This window comes from Diceros bicornis, chromosome 1 (assembly GCF_020826845.1).
Source record: "Diceros bicornis minor isolate mBicDic1 chromosome 1, mDicBic1.mat.cur, whole genome shotgun sequence".
NCBI classification, from domain to species: Eukaryota; Metazoa; Chordata; class Mammalia; order Perissodactyla; family Rhinocerotidae; genus Diceros; species Diceros bicornis.
Genome location: NC_080740.1, coordinates 56,925,968 through 56,953,224, shown reverse-complemented (window position 1 = coordinate 56,953,224; position 27,257 = coordinate 56,925,968). Strand labels below are relative to the sequence as shown.

Below are 27,257 nucleotides of genomic sequence, written 5' to 3'. Positions count from 1 at the left end.
GAGGCAGGAGAACCAGATAGGCCACCTATGGCTTGCCTCCTGTTGACGTTTGCTACAGAGACTGCTTCAGGGCATTTTGGAGTTAAAAACTTAAGTTCATTATTCTTTCTTCTTTTCCTTCTACTAACCAAAAACCATTGACTTAAACCCCCTCCCAACAAAAAAGATGAGAACAGACAGATACAGCCCTGAGGCTTTGCTATTGTTTCACTAGCAGGATTTGGCCAGGAGCCTTGACACCCACATGACTGCAAGGAACCAGTATGGGTAGCTTAGGTTTCACTACTAAAGGTACCCTTTAAAAATAAATACACACATGAATGAAAAATAATTTGGATGGTCCTTCATTTTCCTTCAAATGATTACATTCCAAATCCTTTTCTTACAAGAAAGTGATGACAAACTGATTTCAACTCAAATTTTAGGGCAAGAGGTTTCCCGGGGGCTGTGTCCCTATTTTAGATTTGACATCATAATGGAAACATCCATTTCTGTACTTTTAAATCATATCCCAGGAGAATACCTAGGCTGACACACTAGCAAAATTACTGTTAGTCACAGATCTCCGACCTGTTTAGAAAATGCCCTTTGAATCCATATTTCATCTATTCAGCTTTGCTATTCCAAGAATAACAGCATTCAGTGGATCTCTTCTTGTAGTATATAAAATTTGGTCTATTTTGTAATCCCCATTTACATCCACACTGCCTTTGACATGGAGTAGATTTTAATTAATCTGGGCAGTATGATGACTTACACACACTGGTAATCCACATAAGATCCTCACCTAGCTCTCTTGGGAATTCTGGTCAACTAACAGAGGACAAACCATGAACAGTGTGAAATTTGCATTTACAGTCCTTCTCCTCTTCTACCTGGACATTTCACCTCCCTCTCCATCCCTGCACACTAGGGATTAACAAATTGCATTTGCTATGGAGGGGAAGAAGTCAGATGAAATGCATATGCCATGTTTTATCTGGCATTATTATACCTAAAATGATTTCATTTTAGGATGTGAGCTACTTCAAATAGGGATTTCAAATCTTTGTTTATAATATACAGTACTTAGCACACAGTAGTTTCCTATACATAATTTAAAAAATCATTTAGTATTTTATCTTTGTAGTTCATATTCCAGCTTGAGTTAACAGCCAATTTGGAAAAAAATATGACTAGCATCATAAATCATAGTTTGGTGACCCAAATGAGTCAAAAAGACTCTAAGAACTGATTTTGATATTGTTTCAAATTTGATGGTAGAGCCAACTTGACGTTAACTTGTATTTAACAAAAGTTCCATTTCAGCAACAATACATGCATATCAGATAAAGAACACAGTAAACTGGATACTACTGTGATTAATTCCATCAAATTTTCCAGGTACGGCTTTAAAAGATTAAGTTAGTAAAAAGAAAAAAAAGAAAACAAAACACTTTTATAGCCATATCAAATCATGGAAAAAAGCCTAGCCTCAAGAGAAAATATCATAGAAAACGATGAACTGAAAACACGAGTTGGTAATAGTAGCTTGCACATAGCCTTAATTATAGTGTTCACTATTACCAACACTGTAATTCATTACCCTTGTCTCTCACAGGCCTGGTGGAGGCTTAACCACTACATGAACTAAACAGATAATTGAATTAAAAAGATTCCCTACCACATCTATTTTAACATCTCATTAAATTGGATTGTATAATCAGTTTTGCTTAGCCCCATTGTTAGGTGACTTTTAAGAGCTGATAAAGTTATTAATATATACACATTTGTCCAGTGAGCAATGAAAGACTATCCACAGAGTACAATTTAAGCACATCTCAGAAATACTCCTTCCCTATGGCATTTGAGATGCCTTTTAATGAGTTAACAACAAAGTAGGGTGAAAGAGTGAACCCAAATCTCGCAAATCTGCCCTTGAAACGACTCACCTCTCCTGGGGCCTGCAACCAGCTGCCTTTCTGTTTTTCTGCCCCAGTCCCTGCTGCAAGGCCAGTGTCTGAGATCCTCACCGTGGTTGGGGTGGAGCTGGCGGTAGTGACCACAGCTGCTGAAGCCACCATGCCCTGGCCAACTTGTTCCAGTGTTTTTCCTGCCTCTTTGTTTTCGGCTCCACCCACCTCTGGGACCAAAGGTGTCTGACCTGTGGCTGCAGAATATGGAGTGAAAGGTACAGGTGTGTCTCCACCTACAGGCTCATCCTGCACCACCAGAGTCCTGCCGTTTTCTTTGGTGTAAGTGGCAAAGCGAATGTTGCGGTTTATCTGGGGGACAAATGTAGTCGGTGGCTGCTTGGCTCTCTGATCCAGCCCTGGCTCTCCACTGGCATTCCCTCCTTTCCAGGGCCCTCGGCTCGCCTCACCTCCATCGCTCCCATTACTGTCTACTTCACCCCTGTCTCCTTTTAATTTCTTTGATGCAGAGTCACACCCAGAGTCCGAAGCACTTTTCCTCCTCCGGCCATCTTTCCCCTCTATGCTCTCTCTCTTCTTCTTTCCTTTGGAAGATTTTACTGCTTTTAACGTACCCCCCTACAAAACAAAATTCAAAAAAGATTTATTACAATGGACCTTCCATCCTGTGAAAACCATAAACCATTAGCTCTTTCCTACCTCTAGAAGCAGACAATCAAAGCAGGCACAGGTTGCCAAGTTCCAATGCCAGCTCTAAGACATCCCCTTTGTCAAAAAGCTCCAATCTTCCTGTGACTCAGTTTATACATACATATTCACGATAATGGTTACTAGACCTTACTTGGCAAACTTTCCCTTAAATAAAATGTACTACTTCCTCAAATGGACTTTTTTGAAGGTTTTAAAAATTTGTGGAATTTCTTTTACAAAATAGACTGCTAGAGGTAGGCTGGGGGCTCATTTGCACCTTGATGAAAAAAGTCTGCTTTATTTCATATTTATTTCTTTGTTTGACAGAAACTGGCATTTCAAGTATTGAAATAAAAAGTCACTAAAAACTGGTGACAACTTAACAATAGGAAAACCAACATTTGTGAGTCTGTGACCTAAGAAAAAGTGAGCCCAAGAGAAACAGGTTTCGATTGCTCTTATGGACACCATAAAGATGCAATCAATCTCTAGATCTTATTTCAAAGCCTTAGACAGAGGAAAGCAAAAAAAGCAGGTTACCATAGACCAAACAGCCAAATCTCTTGGCTCTTCCAATAATTTTAGCCTATCTCATGAAATCTTACTTATGCCTTATTTGAGAGGCCAGATAACCTTAAAAGATACAGGATTAGAAGGGGCAATTGGTGTCTATGAATAAACTCCTGCTTCGAGAAGGACAAGGGGAGGGGGACTTAGGACACAGCTAACATTGTCTCAAGCAATCTTTGTGCAGCAAGGACTTATATCTGGAACATTCTTAGATTGGTATCCCACCATGAAGCAGCTTTATTTTTAGCTTTGTTCAGATAACTTTCAGATAGTTTTATTCAGACAACATGTGTTGGGGTGGCAATAAGCTAATGACACACAGTTGTTTAGCCATTAATATTTACTGACTTAATTAATCTACTCTTACTCCTCTTGAGTATTTATAGCTTCTTTGTGCAGATCTGTATCTTTGTTGTAATTATTATAGCTGTTATAACAAACTTTTTCAAATTTTATATTTCTTCTTGCCAGTTCTAGTTTCTATATTTTTCTTTTGCTGCCTTCATTTCCATCTTTTCACCCTTAATTTCCTTCTATAACTCTTAACCAAAGCTCAAGATTTACTTGTTTCCCCCATACTTTTGGTAATATCAAAGTTTCTGAGTCTTTCACTCAAGAATTGTTTCTGTTTGCTAAGAATTATTTTCATTTGCTCCTTTAAAACTTTTTTATCCTCTCTTCAACCTCTATCATCACTTAGTTTTCACTGCTGTGAACTATTTAAGTATGATCAATGAAATCTCTCCTTTCTTGCTCACTCATTCAAGGACTATGGATCTCTAAGAAGGGTTACTGGAAAACTTGGCAGAACTGTCAATAATAATTGTACTTTGCTAGCTAAGAAGATAGTCACATCATGGCAAAACGGAAAAGGGAAAAATCAACATTTGCTGCTGAAAACCACAGATCTCACTTTTAACTCATCCAGCCAACTTGCAGAACCTGGCTCACAGCAATCTTCCTGAGCAACAACTTATATGTGTGTCCTACTTATGGCAAGCTGCTCACACGTGAGTAGATAACCTAGAACACTGAGACCAGTATTCTCTAGCAATATCTGGCCAGCTGAATAGTACATGGCATATAATAGTTGCTTAATGAATGAATTAAATAAGGAAGAGAATGAAAAAGGGACCCAACACACCATCAAAGTAACAGGTATGTAAACAGTCAAGAGATCTATCCCATGTGTGATAATATACTACGTTGTAGAGCTGTTAAATTTAACACTGAATCTTCTTTTCCTACCCTGATCTTGTTTTATCAAGGCAAGAATGACTGGATAAAGATGAGGAAAACTGTATACTTAGTAGGAGTGGCCAAGACAGCAATATTACAGAGGCGCTAAGAGACTATGAGGAATGTGTGCACAGCTGGCTGTCCTAGTCAATGTCCCACTGAAGGAAATTCACACAGGATTCCTTGAATGGTTCAGGCACTAATTTATAAACTATCTTTTTTGGGCTATGATAATTCAGAATGAACCAAGAGTTGGTATGGTTCACAGCAATTATAGAGTAATCCACTGTGTGCTGAGCACTGAACGAGGCACCTGTTTGATTTGATTCTTCTTGGGATATGGAATTTCAGACTCCATTGGAGCTCTCTACCACCTAACGGAAAGAAAAAGAGGATGTAGCTTCTCCTTTTCTTATTACTGGATAGGTCGTGAATATTACTACTGCTTATTACAGCTGTACTGTCTACTGTATCTTTCAAATATACCTGTCCTAAAAGAATATAAGAAGAAATAGTTAGGCGATGGATTTTAAAATGGCTAGGCAACATAGCCATGATTAAAAAGGTTTGCTCAGACTAGGTCTCTTTCTTGAGTATCCTCCCTTAACTAGACAAGATGGTGGAGACAGCAAGAAATGTACAGTGGCCAGAGCTGAAATCCAAAGGGCATCCATGGATAACACACACATAAGGAATCTACATAACAAGATAATGTGAGGTCATGAGTCTGCTCGGAGTCTCAGCCCATTACTGTACCTCACTCTGAGGCGTCGAATTGTCCATCAGCATCACATGGATCAGTCTGGGATCTACGGACTTGATCTCACCACTCTAGAGTAGGAGCAAGATAGCAGAAAATATGAAAAAGGGAGGAAAAAAGATTTAATGCCTTGTCCACCAAAGACATAATTATGTATTTTTCTAATGTATGTAATTATCTCATTTGTTTCTACTCCCCTGCAAGAATGAAAGCTCCATGAGAGCAAGGATCTCTACTATCTCATTCACTGCTAGAATAACAACATCTGAAACGAGATCTGGAATGTGGTAAGCACGCAAATATTTGTTAAATGAATGAATGAAAGAATTGAGTTCAATGCCCAAGTGTCTCGTTTAGGGATGTTAATTTCAAATTCTGCATCTCTAAAATCTTCCTATTCTGTTACATTTCTGTTCTTACATTCTGTTACATTTAATTACAGAAACCCAAAAGCTTCAGAACCAATAATCATTAAAAGCACCACTCTATAATTAAAGAATAAAAGCTTTCGGGAGGAGCCAGTTTGACAGATATTGTCAGATTTAATGTGCATATCCTTTGACCTACCAATTACACCTAGGAATTTATTCCAATAAATAATGTGATGGGCTGGCCCCGTGGCTTAGTGGTTAAGTGCGCGCACTCCGCTACTGGCGGCCCAGGTTCGGATCCCGGGCACGCACCGACGCACCGCTTCTCCAGCCATGCTGAGGCCGCGTCCCACATACAGCAACTAGAAGGATGTGCAACTATGACATACAACTATCTACTGGGGCTTTGGGGAAAAAGAAAAAAAAAGGAGGAGGATTGGCAATAGATGTTAGCTCAGAGCCGGTCTTCCTCAGCAAAAAGAGAAGGATTAGCATGGATGTTAGCTCAGGGCTGATCTTCGTCAAAAAAAAAAAAAAAAAAAAAAGTGAAACAGTGTACAATGACATATGTTCAAGGATATTCACCATAGCATTATCTGTATTAGTGAAAATACTAGCAAAGATTTAAATGTCCATCAATTTTAGATTAAATTAGTTATGATATATCCATTCAGTGGAATAGTAGGCATCTTTTAAAATAAAGGATGAGGCAGATTTCTATATATATCTACACAGAAAGATATTGATAATTTACAGTTAAGTAAAAAAGGTAAATTATAGAACTATATGTATCATATGATACCATTAGTTAATAAAGTGTGATTTATATAATTACCATACAAATAGATAATATATAAATATTATACACATACACACACAGAAGATATCTGGAAGAATATGAAATATATACCAAACTGTTAATGGTGGTTACCATTTGAGGGAGTGATATTTGTCTAGGGGAAGGGGTGGCTTTCAATATCTACTTTATATATCTGTGTATCGTTTGAAATTTTTTTTTTTTTTGGTGAGGAAGACTGGCCCTGAGCTAACATCCAATGCCAATCCTCCTCTTTTTCGCTGAGGAAGATTGGCCCTGGGCTAACATCCGTGCCCATCTTCCTCTACTTTATATGGGACGCCGCCACAGCATGGCTTGACAAGCGGTGCGTTGGTGCACACCTGGGATCCCGAAACCTGCGAACCGTGGGCCGTCGAAGCAGAGTACGCGCACTTAACCACTGTGCCACTGGCCCGGCCCCCATCATTTGAAATTTTTAAATGAAGATTAATTAATTTAATAATTTTTTAAAAACCAATAAATAAGTAAAATCATTTATGCTTATATTGCATGTGACTGCTAAAGGGCAAGTCTGAAACCAATTCAAAGATATCATAAATAAATATTTGTTTGCCTCAAAACACTCATTTATTGTTTTTCCTAGACAATTCTCCAGGTAGTTCTAGATGCTATGTTTTTTCTCTTTACTTCATTAGAAAAATTCATTTTTTCAGTATCTAAGGGAGAGTGGCATAAATATTACAGAAGCAAATGCTGACTAGATTTTTTAACTACTAAAAATGTTATAAATATGATAAAATGATAATACCACTTCACATTTGTATGCTGTCTTACAGATTTCAAAGCATTTTCAAACACATTATCTCAGTTCCCAAAACAGTGCTGTGAGGTCAGTGGAGGGTTACTTAATTACCTCTAACTTACAGATGAGAACACTGAGGCTAAGAAAGTTGAAGAGCCTTTCTCAAGGTCATACAGACATTCAGTGATACAGCCAGAGATGGAACCCATGTCTTCTTACACTAGTGAAGTGCTCCTCTTCTCTACACCACCCTCTGTAAGGGGATGGACGGACCTCAGATGAAATAACACACAGCCTCACCTCAGTTAAAGACACCTCCATAAGACGAGTGATGGAGTCTTGATGGCTTACAACACCATAGAGCCAACTTTCCTCCCCTTCTGGCTGGTACACTTTGACCCTGTGACCTTGAACACTGTAGGGACCTAAAGGAGAGATCAGTCGGTATTTAATATTTTTGACTAAGCTACATTTCATGATTGTTTCTAAAAGCAGAAGGAAAACTCTACCATGTAAATTTTTGGCCCTTTCAGTCCTCTTGTATGGAGTTGAATAAATGAGCAATTTCAGATTTACCATACTCAGTGATTTAAAAACAAAACATAAATAGCCTTTCCCAGTGACCTTTGTAAATTCTGTATTTTTTAGAGATTCTCTGGAATCTCCTAGCCCTCTGATTCCACCTTATTATCTCAATCTTCCAATTTGAGAAGTAATATAGGGAAGAGAAAGGAAACTTACAAATCAAAAACTACAGGTACTATGAAAATGTACTCAGATCTATATGACATATATATAAAAAGCGGGAGGTCAGTAAGTTGAATGTATTATTTTGTTAAGCAATCACAGGAATGATATATAACCATTTACGCTCTGCTATCTGACTTTCAATAGTGGTAGGTGGAGAGTTCAATTTATGGTGTTTCCAGGCTCTGCACTAATAATAGTCTGAACAAATATAGCACCTGTCTTCCTAGGAACACATAGTTTTAAAGATATTACTTTATCAGCAGGTAATGTTCCCCTGCAATTTCAGCTGGCCAGCCAAAAAGGACAGTTTCTCTCTCCTGCATATCTTATAAATTTGAGACTATACAGCTAAATCATTACTTAAATGAAATTCTCTCTCAAAGCTATAATTAAGCTTCCTTAATTTTTCTATACATACTCATATACACCTCCACCTTTCATCTTGTCCACTCAATTTTCTTCTCTCTCCTATCAATTTTCCCTCACATTTCTTTCTTCCTCCATCCTTTCCTTGAAGACATTGTTTTATCTTGATATTCTCCTTCCCTAAATAGGCCTATTTTTCCTACTTTTACCTGTTTAGATTTAGTTTGACAAAAGAGAATCAAGGACCCTATTTCACTGAAAATTATGATTATCATGAGTCTCAGAAAGAAAGAGGAATGGATGTACAACATGCAGGGAAGGATAAATGAAGCAATAGTCTACCCTTTGTGTAGAATCTTGGTCAAAATCTATACCTGAACTAGAAAAAGCTAATAATTCATTTTTGTTTTCATTCTTAAAAAATAACATGCTGTTAATGTGAATGAGTCTGTGGAAAACTTCCTTTATGAACATACCTTGCACTCTCAGTTGTTATTTCTTGGTATTAATGGTGTTTAGAATTTGAGAACCTTACAGATAGTAAGCTCAACAAGGGCAGAGATTTTCCAGCTCATGGTTATATCCCCAGTACTTTAACATCATGTCTAGCACATTAGTCCTTAAGGAATATTCAGGAAATGAAAGAAAAACAACAAAACAAAACTCACAACAAAACTGTATATTATGAAATATAATATAAAGAGAAAACAGTGGTCTGAGTAAGATCCTATTTTTCCAATCTATTCTAGAGATCCAGCTAACTAGAGATACTCTTGACTCTACCCACAAAAAGAAGACAAGCACAAATGTTTAGAGTTGTATTTCAACATTGAGCACACACCTGATTCAGAATTCAGGGACAGAAGACTACCTGTTCTTACCTCGGCTGAATATCTCTTGTAGCTTTTGGTCACCGATCAAAGCATTAACTGTTTCTCTCAGTGCAGCGTGTTCCAAAAGAATCTGGTTTTGGCTATCTGTTCCCATCTGGTAAAGATAAAAGAAGAAAACGACTGAATATTAAAATGAACAGCAATAATATCTAACCAAATGAGAAAAATCATACTCCTGAAGAGCTTTATATCAGCATTTGCCAAAGAATGTTCTGTAGAACCCTAATCTCATGAGATGCTCTGCAAAAAATAACGATGCTAGAATCAATTAGGTTTAGGAAATATTATATACTATATCTTTCTATACACAATAGTATATTAAAGGCTCTGAGAAGACATGTAAGAGAGAACTCTATTAGGTCAGTGTTTATCATACTTATTTGACCACAAAACATTTTATTCAATGTAAATCTTTTTGTTTATTTTGATATTTATCCAACATTTACTGAGTGCCTACTCATATAAGAACTAGGATTACAAAGATGAATAAAGCAAAGTCGGTGAGAGGGAGTGAGGCCTAATAAGAGAGGAAGATATATCAACAAAGAAATTATCACTAATATTTCAGTTTAGGAAATACTGCTCTTAGCTGCCTCAATAAGACAGCAAAACTCTTAGAAGTCTCCGAATTTTTAACCTTCAGACACAATTCTTACAAGTGAGAAATAAATATTACCATCCATAAATTCTGCAACTCAAACTCAGGAGCAAATTTGCTTAAATTACTAACTTAACCCTTTTCTTTGTAACTAAAGCTATACCTAAGCTCTTCGATATTTAATATAGCTCAGAACCACCCAAACTCCCAGCCTCCCTGCCACTGACATAAGTATAGGCCTCCTCAGACTCAAGTTATAGAAGCAGCCACCTCTGGGAAGCCACCTCTTCTGAGGAGATCCTTAGAATTGTGGTCTTAAATCTTAAGTGGTTTTAGGGTGGGGTGGGGGTGTGTAGAAGAGGAAAGAAGGTTCAGCCACCAAACCCACTTTTCAAGGGAGCAGAGAAACTATAAAAAGCACAACAAATTATTGGGAGGAAGTACTTGTTTCAATGCTAAAAGAAAAGGGGAAACACCATATTTATAATCAACAAAGAAATTAGCAAGGAGAGAAACAAGTTTAGGACTAGACTAAATGTTAAGTACCTGGAACAGATGTAACCCATTAGCATCTGACAGGAAACGAAGCTCTCGATCCAAAAGGTATTCAACTGGAACCACAGAACCCAAACCGAGTTTATCTACTAGGGGAGTGAAAGTCTGTGAAGTACGACGACAAGAACTTTATTAGATCTTGGACAAGAAAATAAATAACAATTCAACCGAATCTCTAACTTCAAAGAAAATATTCATCATTAATATATCTTTCACCCCAGTAAATACAGATAAACTACAGCATAGGTCCTTAGAAACATTCCCAATCCAGCATTTGCCCCTCAAATAATCACAGAAAGCAAACTAGAGCAGAAAGTCAGCTCAATACTTTTATTTACAGCTAAAAAGGATAAAAAGAATGAGAAATTCCTCCTTTTTTCTAGGGATCTGACTGATCTTGCCAGGCTTCAAGAGGGCTAAATTACAATAAATTCCCAGAATAAAGAGTTACAACATTATCATCTCTAGAACTCCTGAAATCTCTGTGAGATTTCTAAAATAATCACTGGTATAAATATGCATGGGTAAATTCATATTACTATGAATAAATAAACAGCCTACAAAAGTCACCCAGGGGCCCATATCCATTTGAGTCTTTAAAAGTTCAACTGGAAAGTGGCCTTAAAAACAAATGAACAAAGACAGTTTAGTAATTGATGATACATATAATCAATAGGTAAAAAAGATGTGTTTTGAATATTATTTATTTAATTTGGTTAGCCATAGGAGAGTTAGATTTAAAAAAATGTAACCATTTATGCCTATGCTTTGCTAACAGGATAGATAGAAACAAATGGATACTCACAGAATTAAACTTTATAGTGTATTTTGTCTGACTTCAGAAAACAAAAATTAATAATTAAAAAAAACTTGAAGCACAAGCAAAAAAAGCAAAAATAAACAAGTGGGACTACATCAAACTAAACACCTTCTGCATAGCAAAAGAACTTATCAATAAAATAAAAAGGCAACATAAGGGAGAAAATATTTGCAAATCACATATAAGGGGTTAATACCAAAATATATAAGGAACTCATACAACTCAATAGCAAAAAAACAAATTATCTGATTAAAAAATGGGCAAATCACCTGAATAGACATTTTTCCAAAGAAGATATACAAATAGCCAATAGGTACATGAAAAGGGGCTCAACTTCACTAATCATTAGGAAAATGCAAATCAAAACCACAATAAGGTATCACCTCACACCTGTTAGAATGGCTATCATCAAAGACAAAAGATAAGAAGTGCTGGCAAGGATGCAGAGAAAAGGGAACCTCTGTGCACCGTTGGTGGGAATGTAACTTGGTGCGTCCACCATGGAAAACAATATAGAGGTTCTTCAAAAAATTAAAAATAGAACTACTATATGCGGGCCGGCCCCGTGGCTTAGTGGTTAAGTGCACGTGCTCCGCTGCTGGCGGCCTAGGTTCGGATCCCGGGCGTGCACCGACATACCGCTTCTCCGGCCATGCTGAGGCCATGTCCCACATACAGCAACTAGAAGGATGTGCAACTATGACATACAACTATCTACTGGGGCTTTGGGGGAAAAACAAATAAATAAAATTATTAAAAAAAAAAAAAAAGAACTACTATATGCAATCCCACTTCTGGGCATATAAATGAAGGAAATGAAATCACTATCTTGAAGAGATATCTGCACCCCCAGGTCCACTGCAGCATTTTTACAATACCCAAGACACAGAAACAACCTAAGTGTCTGGTGATGGATGAACGGATAAAGAAAATGTGATATGTGTACATACACACAGGAATATTATTCAGCCATTAAAAAGGAGGAAATCTTGCCATTTATGACAACATGGATAAACCTTGAGGGCATTATGGTAAATGAAATAAGTCAGACAGAAAAAGACAAATACTGTATGATCTCACTTATATACGGAATTTAAAAAACCAAACTTGGGGCCAGCCTAGTGGCACAGTAGTTGGGTTTGGCGTGCTCCACTTTGGCGGCCCAGGTTCACAGGTGCAGATCCCAGGTGCAGACCTACACCACTCATCAATCCATGCTGTGGTGGCAACCCACGTACAAAACAGAGGAAGATTAGCACAGATGTTAGCTCAGGGCTAATCTTCCTCAAGCAAAAAGAGAACTCACAGATATAGAGTAAAATGTAACTGGTGGTTGCCAGGGGAGGGAGGAATGGGGGAAACGGATGAAGGTGGTCAAAGGGTACAAATTTCAGTTATAAGATGAGTAAGTTCTGAGGATCTAATGTACAACATGGTGACTATAGTTAACAGTACTGTAACAATACTGTATTGTAGGGGCCGGCCGGGTGGTGCAAGTATTAAGTGCACGCACTCCGCTGCGGCGGCCCGGGGTTCGCCGGTTCGGATCCCGGGCATGCACAAATGCACTGCTTGGTGAGCCATGCTGTGGCGGCATCCCATATAAAGTGGAGGAAGATGGGCACGGATGTTAGCCCAGGGCCAGTCTTTCTCAGCAAAAAAAAAAAAAAAAAAAAAAAAAAAAAGAGGAGGATTGGCAGATGTTAGCACAGGGCTGATCTCCTCACAAAAAAAACAAAAAAAACAATACTGTATTGTATACTCGAAAGTTGCTAAGAGAGTAAATCTTAACGAGTTTTCACACACACACCAAAAGCTAACTATGTGAATCAATGGATGTGTTAACTAACCTTACTGTGGTAATCATTTAAAAAAATATGTATATCAAATCATCATGTTGTACACAAATTTACACGAGGTTATATGTCAATCATATCTCAATAAAGCTGGAAAAAAAATAAAATAGAGTTTCTATGGGGAAAAAAGACTTTAAGGATTACAAACATCGTTTCATAACCTTACTATAAGAAAAGACTAAAGGTGAAAAAATTCTTTAGCAACAAAAAGTACCAAGTATTATCTAATGTAAAAAGTTTCAGGGGCTGGCCCCGTGGCCTAAGTTCAGTTAAGTTCGGTGGCCTGGATTCGGTTCCCGGGCACGGACCTACACCACTTGTCAGCCATGCTGTGGCGGTAACCCACACACAAAATAGAAGAATACTGGCAAAGATGTTAGCTCAGGGCGAATCTCCCTCAGAAAAAAAAAAAGTTTCAGAAGACACATGAGAAAAGATCTCTCCCAATTTTTGCTTCGGTAACTTCAGAATAAAAGTGTGTCAAGGACAAATCATGGAGTTTTCGGAACTCTAAAGAGTTCAGCTGCTGGATAAATACCGTAGTTACAGTATAGGAGTAAAGCCCAAATAAGTTCCTGGCCAATAAAAGTCACTCACCAGGGCTGGCCACTGTGCAATTGAGACTCGAGTGCCCTGGACAAGGACCGGGTCCTTCCGGGGCGCCCATACTAGAGACCCTTCCAGCAGAAGCACAATAACTTCTTCGGCATGAACTTTAACCCAGGAGTGTTGCTTCCAGTTACAGCCATCAAATTCTACAAAGATCTGCCAGAAGAGATAAAAAACAGTTTGGAGGTCACATTTGGAAAAATCCCACACTATAATATATAAACAAACATAAACCCCCTGTTTTGAACAACTAGGAAAAATTCTACTAACTTGTTTTTAAGTTCTTTTAATGGATTTCAATTAAAATCAATCTTATTTCAAAGCCAGGAAGCTGGTCTCAGCCCCATTCTGAAAAGGGGGAACAGAGTTAAGGGTGCATGAGTTATTCAGTCAGTAATTTCTAGCCGTGATTCTACTGAAATTTCGTTTCCAGTTCACATCTATGCACACTGGCTGAGGGGCCGGGGGGCTTATACATATAAGGCATTGTGCTGGGTTCAGGAATACAGAGAGGAATCGAGTACATTTCCCGGTCTCAAGGAACTCATAGTCTAATAGGTAGGAAGAGAAATTTTTCCCACTTCTACTGAAAATGACTTCTACTGAAAATTTTTTTTGACTAGGTGATATATGCACATGGTTCAAAATTCAAAAAGATAAACACTGAAAAAAAAATAGTTGCTCTCCTAGTCCTGTGTGTGGATTTTTTTAAGTATCACTGCCAGCAGTGATCTCATATCTGCTAGCAGAGATGCTGTCGTCACAACAACGCTTTGCTTCCTCCCAGAAGAGACACTCCACTTTTTGAGATATACTTAAGTAGATATTATAATGAGTTTTGAAAGTAATTCATATTAAATGAAGCTACATTTCTCTAATAAATAGTATGCTTAGGTTTGGCTTTTCCATATAAATTCTGATTTCTGAGCATGTTCAACACAGCATAAAGAGCAAGACATATGCATATAGGTATCAATATTTAGAATAGATATGTCCAGTGCCTAAAACATAGCTGATCACAGAAGAAGGGCTAGAGTATTTATTTACATCCCACTTCATTTTCAAAGAATGTTAGCTGGCTTTTGGGAAACATATGCAATAAAATGATAAAATATAAATTAAAAAATCAGGCCCAAGCAAACTACAACAAACAGTCACTATCAAAGTGTGAAAAGAGAAAACTTAAGCAGGCACTAAGGATCTATGCAGCCATATGATCGAGTGATATATTTGGCTCTGAGCTTCCTAAAGGCCAATCTGAAAATGGAGAGGTCAGTTACATAGTTCTCACTGTCTAAGAGGAAAACAAAGTAATTACTCAGGGAAGCAATGCTTTTCCAACCACTTGGCTCTATAAGAAATTTCTCATATGAAGCTTCCTAAGGCAACAATGAGAATCCCCACAGCAGTGACTCTCCAACTGGGAATCATGGAGTTACTAGGAAGATCTGTAAGTACTAGGGGGCACCAAGCATTTCCTGTAGACTTGAATCCTAGGTCTTGAACATGTATGTACTATTATTTTTCAAATATATGTAGATGATCCAATGAATAAAATTCAAATCCATTAAAATTATTACTGAATTCATAACAGCTTTTGTTGGTATATATGTTCTCATTCAGTCAACACAGAATTATAGTTACAACTATAAGAAAATTCAGGATACTTATACTTGAAAAGTGTGGAACCACTGCTCAGTAGCCTAGCATTAGGCTTATTCTCTTCAGAGGAAATAAATACTTGTAAATTGAAGTGCATTGCTGAAGTTATTCCAGAAATTAAATTCATTATATAAAGCTCTAGTTTTATTATTTATAATATACCAAGTAAGCTTCACTTCTACTTAAAAAAAAATGATGGGGAAACAAGGCTTAGGAAGGGGAAGCATGATTTTTACAGAGAAAGAGAACCTTGAACTGCAATATATTTAACATATGAATAGGATCACTCATATATACATATATGCTCTAGAGGAATAAAACACAATTTTGAGTAACTTTCAGGCAACTGGAAAGAGATGTATTCAAACTTACATTAAAGTGCAGACTTGGGCACCAAGAAAGGTAGTAGTAGCAGCATAATGAACAAAGTTTGGGGCTTATGTTCTAGGAGGCTTGGATTTGAGTCTTAGTTCCACTCTCTATTAACTGCAAAACTTGGGCAAGCCACTCTTTCCTCCTCAAGCCTTGGTTTCCTCCCTTGTAATAAGACTATGTGTCTGTCTTACTTCACAGACTGCCTGTGAAAATTAAAGTAATAGATTCCGAAGCCGTTTGGTCATTTGCAAAGCACTACTTGGGCAATAATATACCATAAGAGGGCCGGCCCGGTGGCTTAGCGGTTAAGTGCGCGCGCTCCACTACTGGCGGCCCGGGTTCGGGATCCCCGGCCCACACGATGCACCGCTTCTCCGGCCATGCTGAGGCCGCGGCCCACATACAGCAACTAGAAGGATGTGCAACTATGACATACAACTATCCACTGGGGCTTTGGGGGGAAAAAAAAAGGAGGACTGGCAATAGATGTTAGCTCAGAGCCGGTCTTCCTCAGCAAAAAGAGGAGGATTAGCACGGAGGTTAGCTCAGGGCTGATCTTCCTCACACACACACAAAAATAATATACCATAAGATAAACAGAAATAAAGTAAAAAAAAAAGTTATGGGGATGTTCAGAGGCAGGAGAGATCACTTCAGGTGTGCAGAGACTGATATGGGCTGAGGCCAAGAAAAGTCCCAGTCAAGTTCTAGGATGGCCAGGAGCTGTAGCACACTGTGCAGAAGGAGTAGGAGACGAGGCTAAGAAGACTAAGAGTCAATGTGGAAGACCTTGAATATTAGGATAAAAAACTTGGGCTCCATCCAGCTGCCCATGGGAGGTGTGTGCGTGTACATGTGTAACTGCCAGTGAAAGGTTTTTACTGGAGGTCAAGATAGGAATAGAGCAGTTGGTTTTAGGAAAACTCAGCTAGCTAGTGGTGGATGTAGACGGGTTAAAGTTTGGGGCCGGGGGGAGGTGAGGGGTAGTAGGGGGTGTTTTTAAATGACCTAGAGTGGGAGCAGTGAGACTAGGAAGGAAGTGACTCTTGCTCGTGAGAATCCAAGGGTCCTATAATCAAGCTTGATGACTGGCTGGATATACTGATGACTGGCTGGATATAAGGGTAAGGGAAAATTCAAAATGAGTCAGATTTTGAACCAGGGACTAGGAGAAGAGTGGTGCTATTACATAACTGATGTCAGGAGGAGGTGATAGCTGGAGGACAGACAAGACCTAGCAAGCCATGGAAAGGAGCATGGAGTGTTCAGTACCCAGGCTGAGTCTGACCCTGAGTGACACAGTACTCTACCCGGCATCACTTAGAAAACCAGAGGTTGAGGCTCCTTGGTGACAGACAGCTAGGTGCCATGCTGCAGTTCTTTTTTTGTGTGTGTGTGTGAGGAAGATCAGCACTGAGCTAACATCTGATGCCAATCCTCCTCTTTTTGCTGAGGAAGCTTGGCCGTGAACTAACATCCGTGCCCATCTTCCTCTACTTTATATGGGACGCCACCACAGCATGGCTCTACAAGCAGTACATCGGTGCGCGCCCGGGATCCAAACCGGCGAATCCCGGGCCGCCGCAGTGGAGCGTGCGCACTTAACCGCTTGTGCCATTAGGCCGGCCCCCATGCTGCAGTTCTAATCTGCCAACCACGTTTTTATTTTTTTTAATAATTCTATTTATTATTTTTATTATTTATTTTTCCCCCAAAGCCCCAGTAGATAGTTGTATGTCATAGCTGCACATCCTTCTAGTTGCTGTATGTGGGACGCGGCCTCAGCATGGCCGGAGAAGTGGTGCGTCGTGTGTGCCTGGGATCCGAACCTGGGCCGCCAGCAGCAGAGTGCGCGCACCCAACCGCTAAGCCATGGAGCCAGCCCGACCATGTTAAAAATCAACATGAGTCACAAAATTCTAAGTCATACCAATACATAAATACAAGAACACTAAAAGAAGCCATTGTATTAAAGCTGTGACTTCTTATTCTTTGCACATAAGAACTTGAACATTTAAAAAGTTAATATTCAGGGCCGACCCCGTGGCTTAGCGGTTAAGTGTGCGCGCTCCGCTGCTGGTGGCCGGGTTTGGATCCTCGGCTCGCACGAGGCACTGCTTCTCCGGCCATGCTGAGGCCTCGTCCCACACACAGCAACTAGAAGAATGTGCAGCTATGACATACAACTATCTGCTGGGGCTTTGGGGGGAAAAAATAAATAAATAAAATTAAAAAGTTAATATTCAGGAATCCTATCATCACATATCTGAAAACATCAGGGAAAAGGTGAAATATTTGGAAGCCAGATTTCACCTAATTTAAGCACAATTATCTCTTAACCTGCCTGGGCAAAGGATATGGAATAAAGTGTTTAACTTGACAACAACCACAGTGTTACACATTATGGGATCAAGCAACAACTCCAGGATAACAGTATGAATTTGTTTTGAGAGCGATATGGAATGTAGATATATGTAAATATGTACTCCCAACAGTAAGGCTTATTTCTGGGCCCTAGCACTGTGCATCATTTCCTAGCTAGAGAAATGGAAGGAGTTAGAACATATAAGATAAAGAATCAGTTCGGCTCAAAGTAGTGAACTCTTAAAATGGTAGTGGCCAGGCCACAGGAGAGGAAGGAGGGATATAAACTAACAAAAAGCAATAGTAGTGGTTGGATTGAGTCAGAAATGATTAAGGCAGGTTGATAATCTGAACAGAACAGGACTAAAACAGTTTGATTTTTTAAAAAGATCTTTTAAAAATTTCCACTATTAGAGTAAACGTAGCACATAGTAATATACATGCTACAGCTAGAACCCAAGGACTAGATGTAAAATATTTCATTAGTTAAGGAGAGTTAGTGGTAAAATTCTTGCTTTCACTTCAAAATTCCTTTTATGGTCTATATGTGATTTACATTCATTTTCCTTACATTAAAATCAAATAAATTCTTTAAAAAATCAAATAAGTTACCCTAAGTTTGATAAAATCAGATGGTAGTAATCTGAGTAATATAATCCTTCATGTTTATCACGTAATCACCAGTATGGATTCTGGTTTTCCCCAAGGCCATTCTTACTACAATTAATAAAATTGTTTATCCACTCACTCAACAAAAATAGAACACCTCTTACATAAACGTGTAGCACTTGCCAGGACCAAGAATATTAAGGTGAATAAGGTTAGGAGGAACTCACAACCTACATGAGCCAACAGAGAGGTATAGAAATTATGACAGACCTATGCAATGAGGGCAATAATAAAGATCTGAACATGCTGTATTAGGCTAGAGAGGGCATTTGCCTTGGGAAATTAGAACAGTTTCACAGAAAAGGTAGTAGTATATAACCAGGGTCTTAAAGGACAAGCTGCATTCTTCTGGCAGAGAAGGAGAAAGACTTTCCAGCAGGTGTAAAGGCAGAGAAACATAAAGCAGATAGAGTATTCTAGGAGGAGAAGGAGGCTAGTAAGTAAGCTGTAAAGGGCTCTGACCAGCATGTTAATAGATGATAAATTGAAACCTGGTGGCACAGGTGTCTTGTTTGGCCAGGAGAGTGGTTTTTTGTTGGTTTGTTTTACTGTGTATTTGGACATCTTTAGGCAGTGTGTACACTCTCCAGTTGCCAATCCCGCCTACAACCTTTGGTCTGTCACCCAGCTGTTTCTTACAAGCCTGGTCCCTGGACACATGAGAGTTTATGTTGCCTGCTATAGGCCTTGGGAGAGCCATTGACAGTTTTAAAGGGGGGAGGGTCAAGACATGATAAAATATGTTTTAGAAAGATAATGCCACCTGGGGAAAAAGAACTTCTCAATACTCAGTTTAAACAGGAAATCAAAATAGAAATTACAAAGTGTTTTATAATTAGGTGACTGGCTAAACACACTTTATTCATACTATGGAATAATACAGACAAGTTTTAAAAAATGAGATATATCTAATAGACTAACGTAGAAAGATCTCTAAGATACATTATACAGAAAAAAGCAAGTTGCAGATTTTTTGGGGGGGATGGGGGGAATAGGAGGAGGATTGAGATAGGAGAGGAAATAATATTTTAGCCTTAGTAAATATTTTTTTTCTTTAAAGTATGTATTCATATATTACTTATATAATTAACGTTTGTTTAAAAAGGAAAGAATTACCTTTGGGATCAGGTTGAAAGTTAAATTAGAGAGAGAAGAAACTAGAGGCAGGGAGGCCAATTACAAAGCAATGATAATCCAGGAAAGAGATGATAAAAGCCTAAACTAACAAGACTGTATGAATAGAAAGGAAAGTGTATTTGAGAAACTAGAGATAAAAATAATGGGATATGGTGATGATTTTGAGAGGGTAAGGGAAATGGAAGACTAACTCCCAAGGTTCCTAAATTTTCTCTTTCAATTTCCTACCTACATTCTAAACAAAATATGAACTCTGTTACAAATGATTTTACAAAACTGTAGGACATCTTGACAGCCAAGGTGGGGAATGGTACATGTCTAGAATACTGCTGTTTTCAAATAAAAAATAATCTTCTCTCTATGGTTCCTTTGATCAAGAGAGAGCTTTCTAGCTTTCTAACAATTATTCCCAATTTTTTCCTACTTTCTAACATCCTCAATAAATTAAATGTTTAAGTACTGGAATACCATACAGATAAGCGGAAGAAAAACTCAAGCATATATATATATATATATACTTCTAGGGGCTGTGGAATCAAAAAGATCTGGATTTGCATCCTAACTTCCCCACTCTTTAGCCTCTTTGAGCCTCACTTCTTTTGCCTATAAATAGGAACAGTAAGTACCTCAAAGGATTGCTGGTAGGATTAAATGAAATAAAAGCGTAAAATGCCTAGAAGACCACGGACTCCTGATAAACATGCATTCCTTAAGCAAATTCATACTACTGGTCAGATTATAAATTGGTATGACTTAAAAAAGAAAAAAAAAATTGCTATACATCAAGAATCTTGGGGCCGCCCCGTGGCTTAGTGGTTAAGTGCGCGGGCTCCACTACTGGTGGCCCGGGTTCGGATCTCGGGCACACACCGACGCATCGCTTCTCCGGCCATGCTGAGGCCGCGTCCCACATACAGCAACTAGAAGGATGTGCAACTATGACATACAACTATCTGCTGGGTCTTTGGGGAAAAAAAGGAGGAGGACTGGCAATAGATGCTAGCTCAGAGCCGGTCTTCCTCAGCAAAAAGAGGAGGATTGGCATGGATGTTCGCTCAGGGCTGATCTTCCTCAGAAGAAAAAAAAAAAAAAGAATCTTAAATATGTGCATACTCTGTGTCTCCATAATACCACTCCTGGCAACAATACTGGGGTATAACCCTAAACACAGAAAAGGCTTTATTCACAAAAATGCTCATTATGGCACTACTGATAAAGCCTAAACTCCGAAACAATTTCAGTATCCAATGAAAGTGGAACAGTTAAATAAATTATCCAGCCAATAAAAAGTATAAGATTTTCTTACAGAGTATTTATTTCCTTTCAGTTACAAAAGCAATACATTTTACGTGTGGAAAATACAGAAGGAGCACCATGAAAATTAAAATCACCCATAATACAAGAGTTTTTAGGAATACAAGAAAATAATTTTTTAAGTAACAAAGTAAAACTCAAAATTGAAAATACAGTATGAATTCAACTTTTAACAATTCTAAAAAAAGATTAGAAGAATATGTCTCAAAATACAAACAGCAGTTTCTAGTAGGTTGTGACACTACAGGGGCTATTTTATTATTAAAATAATTTCTATATTTTGTATAATAGGCATGCATTACTTGAGAATCAGAAAAATAAAACATTTAATGCTTCTAATCTAACAATCCAGATGTAAATCACAAAACCTATGGACAACGCACCTTGGACTGGGGTCCCAAATATGATTCCAATAATGTCAAGACAAAAAAATTAGTAGTGAGTCCATATCAATAAAAATATATAAAAGAAAAAAACTTAAAGATCAATTATAAATACCTTATAACAAGGGGTCATAGAGTAGAAATTCCATAATAAATCAGAAGTGAAAGTTAACAACCTAATAGTGGCTTCTAAATATTCTACTTTTTAAGATAGGGTGGTCAGAGAAGGCCTTTTAAAATGATAGAAAAATGCATGGGTTCCCTGTTACTGATGAACTTACAATCTAGTAGGGGAGATAAGCTATACATCTTATTACATATCTACAAGAAAAACTGTGATAAATATTCCAAAAGAGGTATCCAGAAAATGCTAAAAGAACAAAGACAAAATAACATGCTGGGGATTCAGACAGGCTTTATAGAGGTGGTAGAACCTACAACGGACAGGCTTTCTTTTCTCCTTATAGGATTTTGGTGGATGACAACATTAAAAGCAAAGAGTAAAGGGGAAACAAAGCAATGGAGGATCACCAAATCAGGGCCACTGGCAACGGCCTTTAGGCAACACCGATTCTTCCCTGTCTGATTCTTTGCACACCAAGGACCCTTCTTAATTTGGTCTCTTGAGTATACCAGGAGGCGGCTCTGTGCAGATCTCTGGATAGGTATATCTCCCATTGTAAATTAATAACCTTACATGTGGATTTACAAATTAGCCTCCAGAGAGTTTGGTTAGTGAGAATCAGTCCCCTAGAGCTCGATTACCCCTGAAGACACAGAAAAAAAAACGGAGTTTTCTGCCCTTGCAAAACTGAGAGAGGTCACACTACATGAGTCACTACTAGACAATCAGGCAGGTTTTACCCATCTACAGACCAAGGATAAAAGACACTTTGGCAATAGGGATAGTGGGGTGGGGAGGGCTTAAAAACCACCAACCTGTCAAAGGCAGTGGAAAACTGAGAAGCAGCAACAGGTGTTGTGTCCCCCAGGCCTCGTGGAAGCAAAGCCTACAGGAACCCACCCCAGCTGTTGTTGAGAAAATCACTAACAGAAAAGGCCATTTACTTATCCACCATTTAGGGGGTTGGAGGGGAAACTAAATCAACCAGAACAAGCTGGGGATGAGAACTAAGCAAGTGAGCACTAAAGAAGGGAATGAGCCCTTGGCAGGTGAGGAGTTAGAGAAGCAATTCTTAGAAACAAATGGGTAATTAAGAGAAAAGATCTGATTGTGTAGTAAAGAGAGAGGAGGTTGGACAAAATAACCAGTATATAACGTGATCACTGGTGGACATATTGCACAGCCCTGAAATAAAAAGAATGCAGACAAATTAAGATAGAGCTATTAAAAATTACACACACATACAAACACATAAAATAAGACAAACTTAAAAAAAAAAACTATAGGAAGCACTTGAGTGCCTAAAAAACTCAGAGGTGGCTCAAAATTCCAAAAACAGACCTCCTGCTGTAAGAGGGGAGTTAAAATGAAAAGTGTACTTAGAGGGGCTCACACTTAAATGTTATATATTCTTTTATACAATCTCATTTTCATATAAAGTTCTCTAAACCATACACTGAAAAACATTCTATTTAATAAACAGAGCATAAGATATCATGATGTCACTCAGATTTTTATTTAATTTTTGGAATTATAAGCAAGAAAAGGACACTTAAGGATAATCATTAAAAGCCATAAAACTCCTATTTCAATTAGGGCTGAAGTTCTATGTTTGTTTGAACATAGCTTGAGAATAAATAATAATGGATTGTACACTGGAAACATGGTAATATCCTGGACCTGACTATAATTATTACATTATCTAGAAACAAAGTAGAGAGGTATTTTAAAGTCCACCTAACCTGAGACAAAAAGGAAAGGTAGGAGGAGGAGGTAAAAAAATACAGCAGATAGGCTTTCACTCCTCTTGGATGACTCCCAGACAGAAGAAACATGGTACTAGCCCAGACACTGCTACAATTATTACATTATCTTGAATCAAAGGAAAGGAGTATTTTAGAGTCCACCTTTCCTTCGGATAAAGATGAAAGATTAAGGGGTAAAAAAATAAGGCAGATATGCTTTCATTCCTCTCACAAGTTCTGGATAGCTGAGATAGCTAAGATATACATTCAAAAAAAAAAAATCAATGCTACTAAAAGCATGATTTAACTCTACCATACAGCAAGAAAAGGATGGTTTATTTAATAACATTGGTGCTGCCACAACTGTTTACTCAGTAGGAAAAAAGTTAGATCCCCCTACTTCACATGCCGCTTACAAAAATATTCCAGATGGACCAAAGATCTAAAGGTAAATATAAATGAAAATATGGAAAGAAAATATGAAGAATATTTATATTATGCAGGCTCAAGATGGGGGAGCTGTTCCCAAGCAAGTAAACCCAGAAGCCATTAACAAAAGTCTAAGAGATATGATTATACAAAAATTTTATTTTTCTGTATGGCAAAGCAACCCACAAACAAAGTCAAAAGACAAATGAGAGAAGATAATTGCAACACACTTAACAGGTAAAAGGGTTAACATCGCTAATATGCACAGAACTCGTTCAGAGTGATAAGACAAGTCCCATTTTTTCAAATGGGCATAAAAGAAATGTAAAAGGCCAATAAACAGAAAAAGACTAGGAGTCATGAAAATGCTAGATACTATTTTTCGCCCATCAGATTGCCAAAAATGACAAAGACTGATGACACTAGCGATGGCAAGGGTGAGGGAAAACATGCACTGTGTGCGTCACTGCTGGTGGGAGTATGAAATGCTACAATCTTATTAGAAAATACCTGGCATTACCTAATAAAATAAAAAATACACTCCTTAATCCAACAGGATTGCTAAAGTACAGAAATAAAACTATGATTACATAAAAATATTTGTACATTACCTGCAGCACTGTTTGTAGTGCAAAAAAATTTTTAAACATGAATATCTATCATAAGGGGGAATGACTGAATAAATTATGGTACATCCAGTCTATGAAATATAGTTATCTAAAAGGATGAGTAAGATCTATAGGTATTGATGCCCATGGTATAATGTTAAATAGAAAAAAGAAAAAAAGCAGGCTGCAGATATTGTGCAGTATGATACCATTTGCTTACAAAAAGCAACCCTTTGTACATGGATGAATGTTTTTATATTTTTTATTTTGTATCAGTGTTAAGAAAGATGAACAAAGCTTTCTTTGGTAAGTGAGAGCTGGTGAAGGATGGAGATTGTTGGCTTTTTCTGTGTATAGTTTTGGTTGACATTTTGCAAAATGTAAGTTTTGCTTTTATAACAAAAAAAGGGAAATTCATGTTTTTTTGGTCTGTGTGTTTGTTTTATCTACCACACCTACATATGTGAAGGTCCCAAGCATTCTGCAACTTATATGGACCAATAATGATTCAGGAACATAAATAGGACACTGAGTTAGAGAAGAAGAGTTAGAGATAAATGTATGAAACTAATTTTGCAACAAGATTTTTTTTTTTTAAACATAACAGGCTTATTCTGAAATACAAATAAAGCTCAATTCCATGAGAGAGAGAGAAAAAAGGTTTTCCGACTTCATCTAAAAATCTCAGTAGTTGTCAGCATAGCTTTGATGAAGATGCCCACCTATCAAACCCTTATCAACAAAACTCCCAATCAACAGGATCCTGACTTTCCTTTTTTCATATTTCACCTTAAGGTAGCAGATGGCTTTGGTACTGTTTTCCAAAAAAGGATGCATAAAAAGGGATCCGGAATATATTTTGAAAGATTTCTGGATCAAAAAGTATTTAGAAAGAGGGTATTAATGGAGCCTACAATCGAGAAGTGTTTTCAATCACTTCACAAACTCATTCATCCAACCCTCAATTACTCATCCTTAACAGGGGGCGCCCTGCTACGCATTACTCAAAGCCAAGCATGCCTGAAAACATCTTAAACATAACTGAATGAAAATCTGCCCAATCACAGGCCAGCTGCTTGCAAACTCCACCCTTGAGTACAGGAAGAACACTTTTGATTGGAACACGGTTGTGTTTACTACGGTGTGTGGTGCAAATTGGAAAGGCCCACATGCCTAGGGTCCAAAGGAAATCTCTTCAATGAAAAAGGAAAACAAACGGCCAGTTCTGATCATATACTAGTCACTGTCATTAATAGAACTTCATCACAGCAACAGCAATTCTTGAGCAATTTTGCAAGCTGGTGAAAAATTCTAAAGGCTCCAAGTTTTGTTGTGGCTGTTTTCTCATCTACGTCCCTCGGTATACATACAAGACAAGCATAAATGTATTCTCAAAACCCAAATCTGCCTTTGCTTCTGTATGTACACAGGTCCATGCAAGACCTCAACACAGTTGTAATGAACACTTTGCTTTAATTTCCAAGAATCACTGCAACTTTTTACTTGGCTTGAGAAACCAATTCCATGGCCCCAGTGGTAAAATTATTCAGTATTTAGCTTAGGAGGTGTCTAGCACCTCAGTGAGCTTCAAACACCTCTGCCCTTAGGGAGTCCAGCAAACAACGAAGTGAATGGGTAGCCATTTCAGGTGCAGAGCTCATTAGCAATTCATCTGATGGAGGAAACAACTAGAATATAAAATTCCATTGAAAAGCTAGGACAGACCACGCCTTTGGTCAAACTATGCATATAATGGTGGCTCTTAAATATGTTCTGCATTCAAGAGGGTAGATCATTGGGTCTGAGAGGGACACCTCTCCCCATCCCAACCTAGAAAGCAATCTTCTAAAGAAAACGCAGAGGAATTTAAATCCAAATCCCCTTCTTAATCCTCTTCCTCACCTCCTTATATTCCTGATATCTTTTTACGAATTCGCCCCACTGAAGCCTCATAAATGTCCAAGCAGCCTTTTCTTATAGAGGATAGTGAAAGATCAAATCAAGTGAACTTAAGTAGCAGAAGCAAAGCCTAAGCCAGCCATAAGCCAAACAACCCATAAAGCTCGCATATCAGGGGAGGAAAAAAGCAACACTGATCAATAGGTTGAAAAATAAATAACAGAAACCTGCACTATTACTATTAAATCTCACAAAATGCGTTCCCATTTATAGCGAATAAAATGTCTGCAGGGGCAAGTTCATCAAGAAAATATACCTTCTGCCTGCTGATCTATTACATTCCAAAAGAATCCCCCTATTTTTCATAGCCTTATCTCAACAGAGAAGCTAGGGCAGCTATCAGAATGAGGAACTAAAGAGGCTTGCCAAAGCTCAAAGACAATATTCTGCCGCCACATTAACAAAAATGGTACCGAATGCTAGTTAGGCTCTATTACCGAACAACTTTAATCACAAAAAAACACCAAGGCCAGTATTCAAATGCGGCCAAGCCCCAACACAAAGTTTCAAAACAAAACCTCTCCCAAGGTTGGGGGAGTAGCCGAGCTGGGAGCAAAAAAGCACCACCCAGCAGCCCCATTCGGCTGCTAGGACAGATCTCAAACTTATCAAGAACAGCCACAACTGCAGCTCCTGTCACCTGGAAGCGCAAAGAGAGAGCAGCCCAGGAGAGTCCCGAGAGCTGGCCTTTCTGGAGACCGCCAGGCCGAGCCCGGCTCAGACAAGGAGGAAGTAACTGCCAGATAAAAAGCCCCGAGCAGCTCCAACTGCAGCTTCTGTGCCTCCCACAAGTGCCCACGTTCCCGCCCCACTCGGGGCTCCGGGTGGAAGGGAACAGGGCGCAGGTCTCCCGGGAGAGGCTGGGGACTACAGGTCCCCGTCTTTCAGGGAGCAGCG

General features: G+C 38.5%; 1 protein-coding gene across 2 annotated transcripts in view; it reads right to left on the bottom strand.

Annotated features, from left to right (window-relative positions):
• Nucleotides 1-27,257, bottom strand: part of KDM3B (lysine demethylase 3B) — a 61,465-nt gene that overhangs the window by 33,646 nt on the left and 562 nt on the right. The window contains exons 2-7 of one of the 2 annotated variants that reach the window (XM_058541144.1): nucleotides 13,580-13,747; nucleotides 10,298-10,411; nucleotides 9,142-9,247; nucleotides 7,445-7,569; nucleotides 5,169-5,243; nucleotides 1,932-2,531 (exon numbers count right to left, since the gene is read on the bottom strand). In XM_058541144.1, the coding sequence (XP_058397127.1) occupies nucleotides 1,932-2,531; nucleotides 5,169-5,243; nucleotides 7,445-7,569; nucleotides 9,142-9,247; nucleotides 10,298-10,411; nucleotides 13,580-13,747 (1,188 nt within the window). The remainder of the gene's footprint in view (nucleotides 1-1,931; nucleotides 2,532-5,168; nucleotides 5,244-7,444; nucleotides 7,570-9,141; nucleotides 9,248-10,297; nucleotides 10,412-13,579; nucleotides 13,748-27,257) is intronic. The other variant, XM_058541153.1, reaches the window with a different exon arrangement.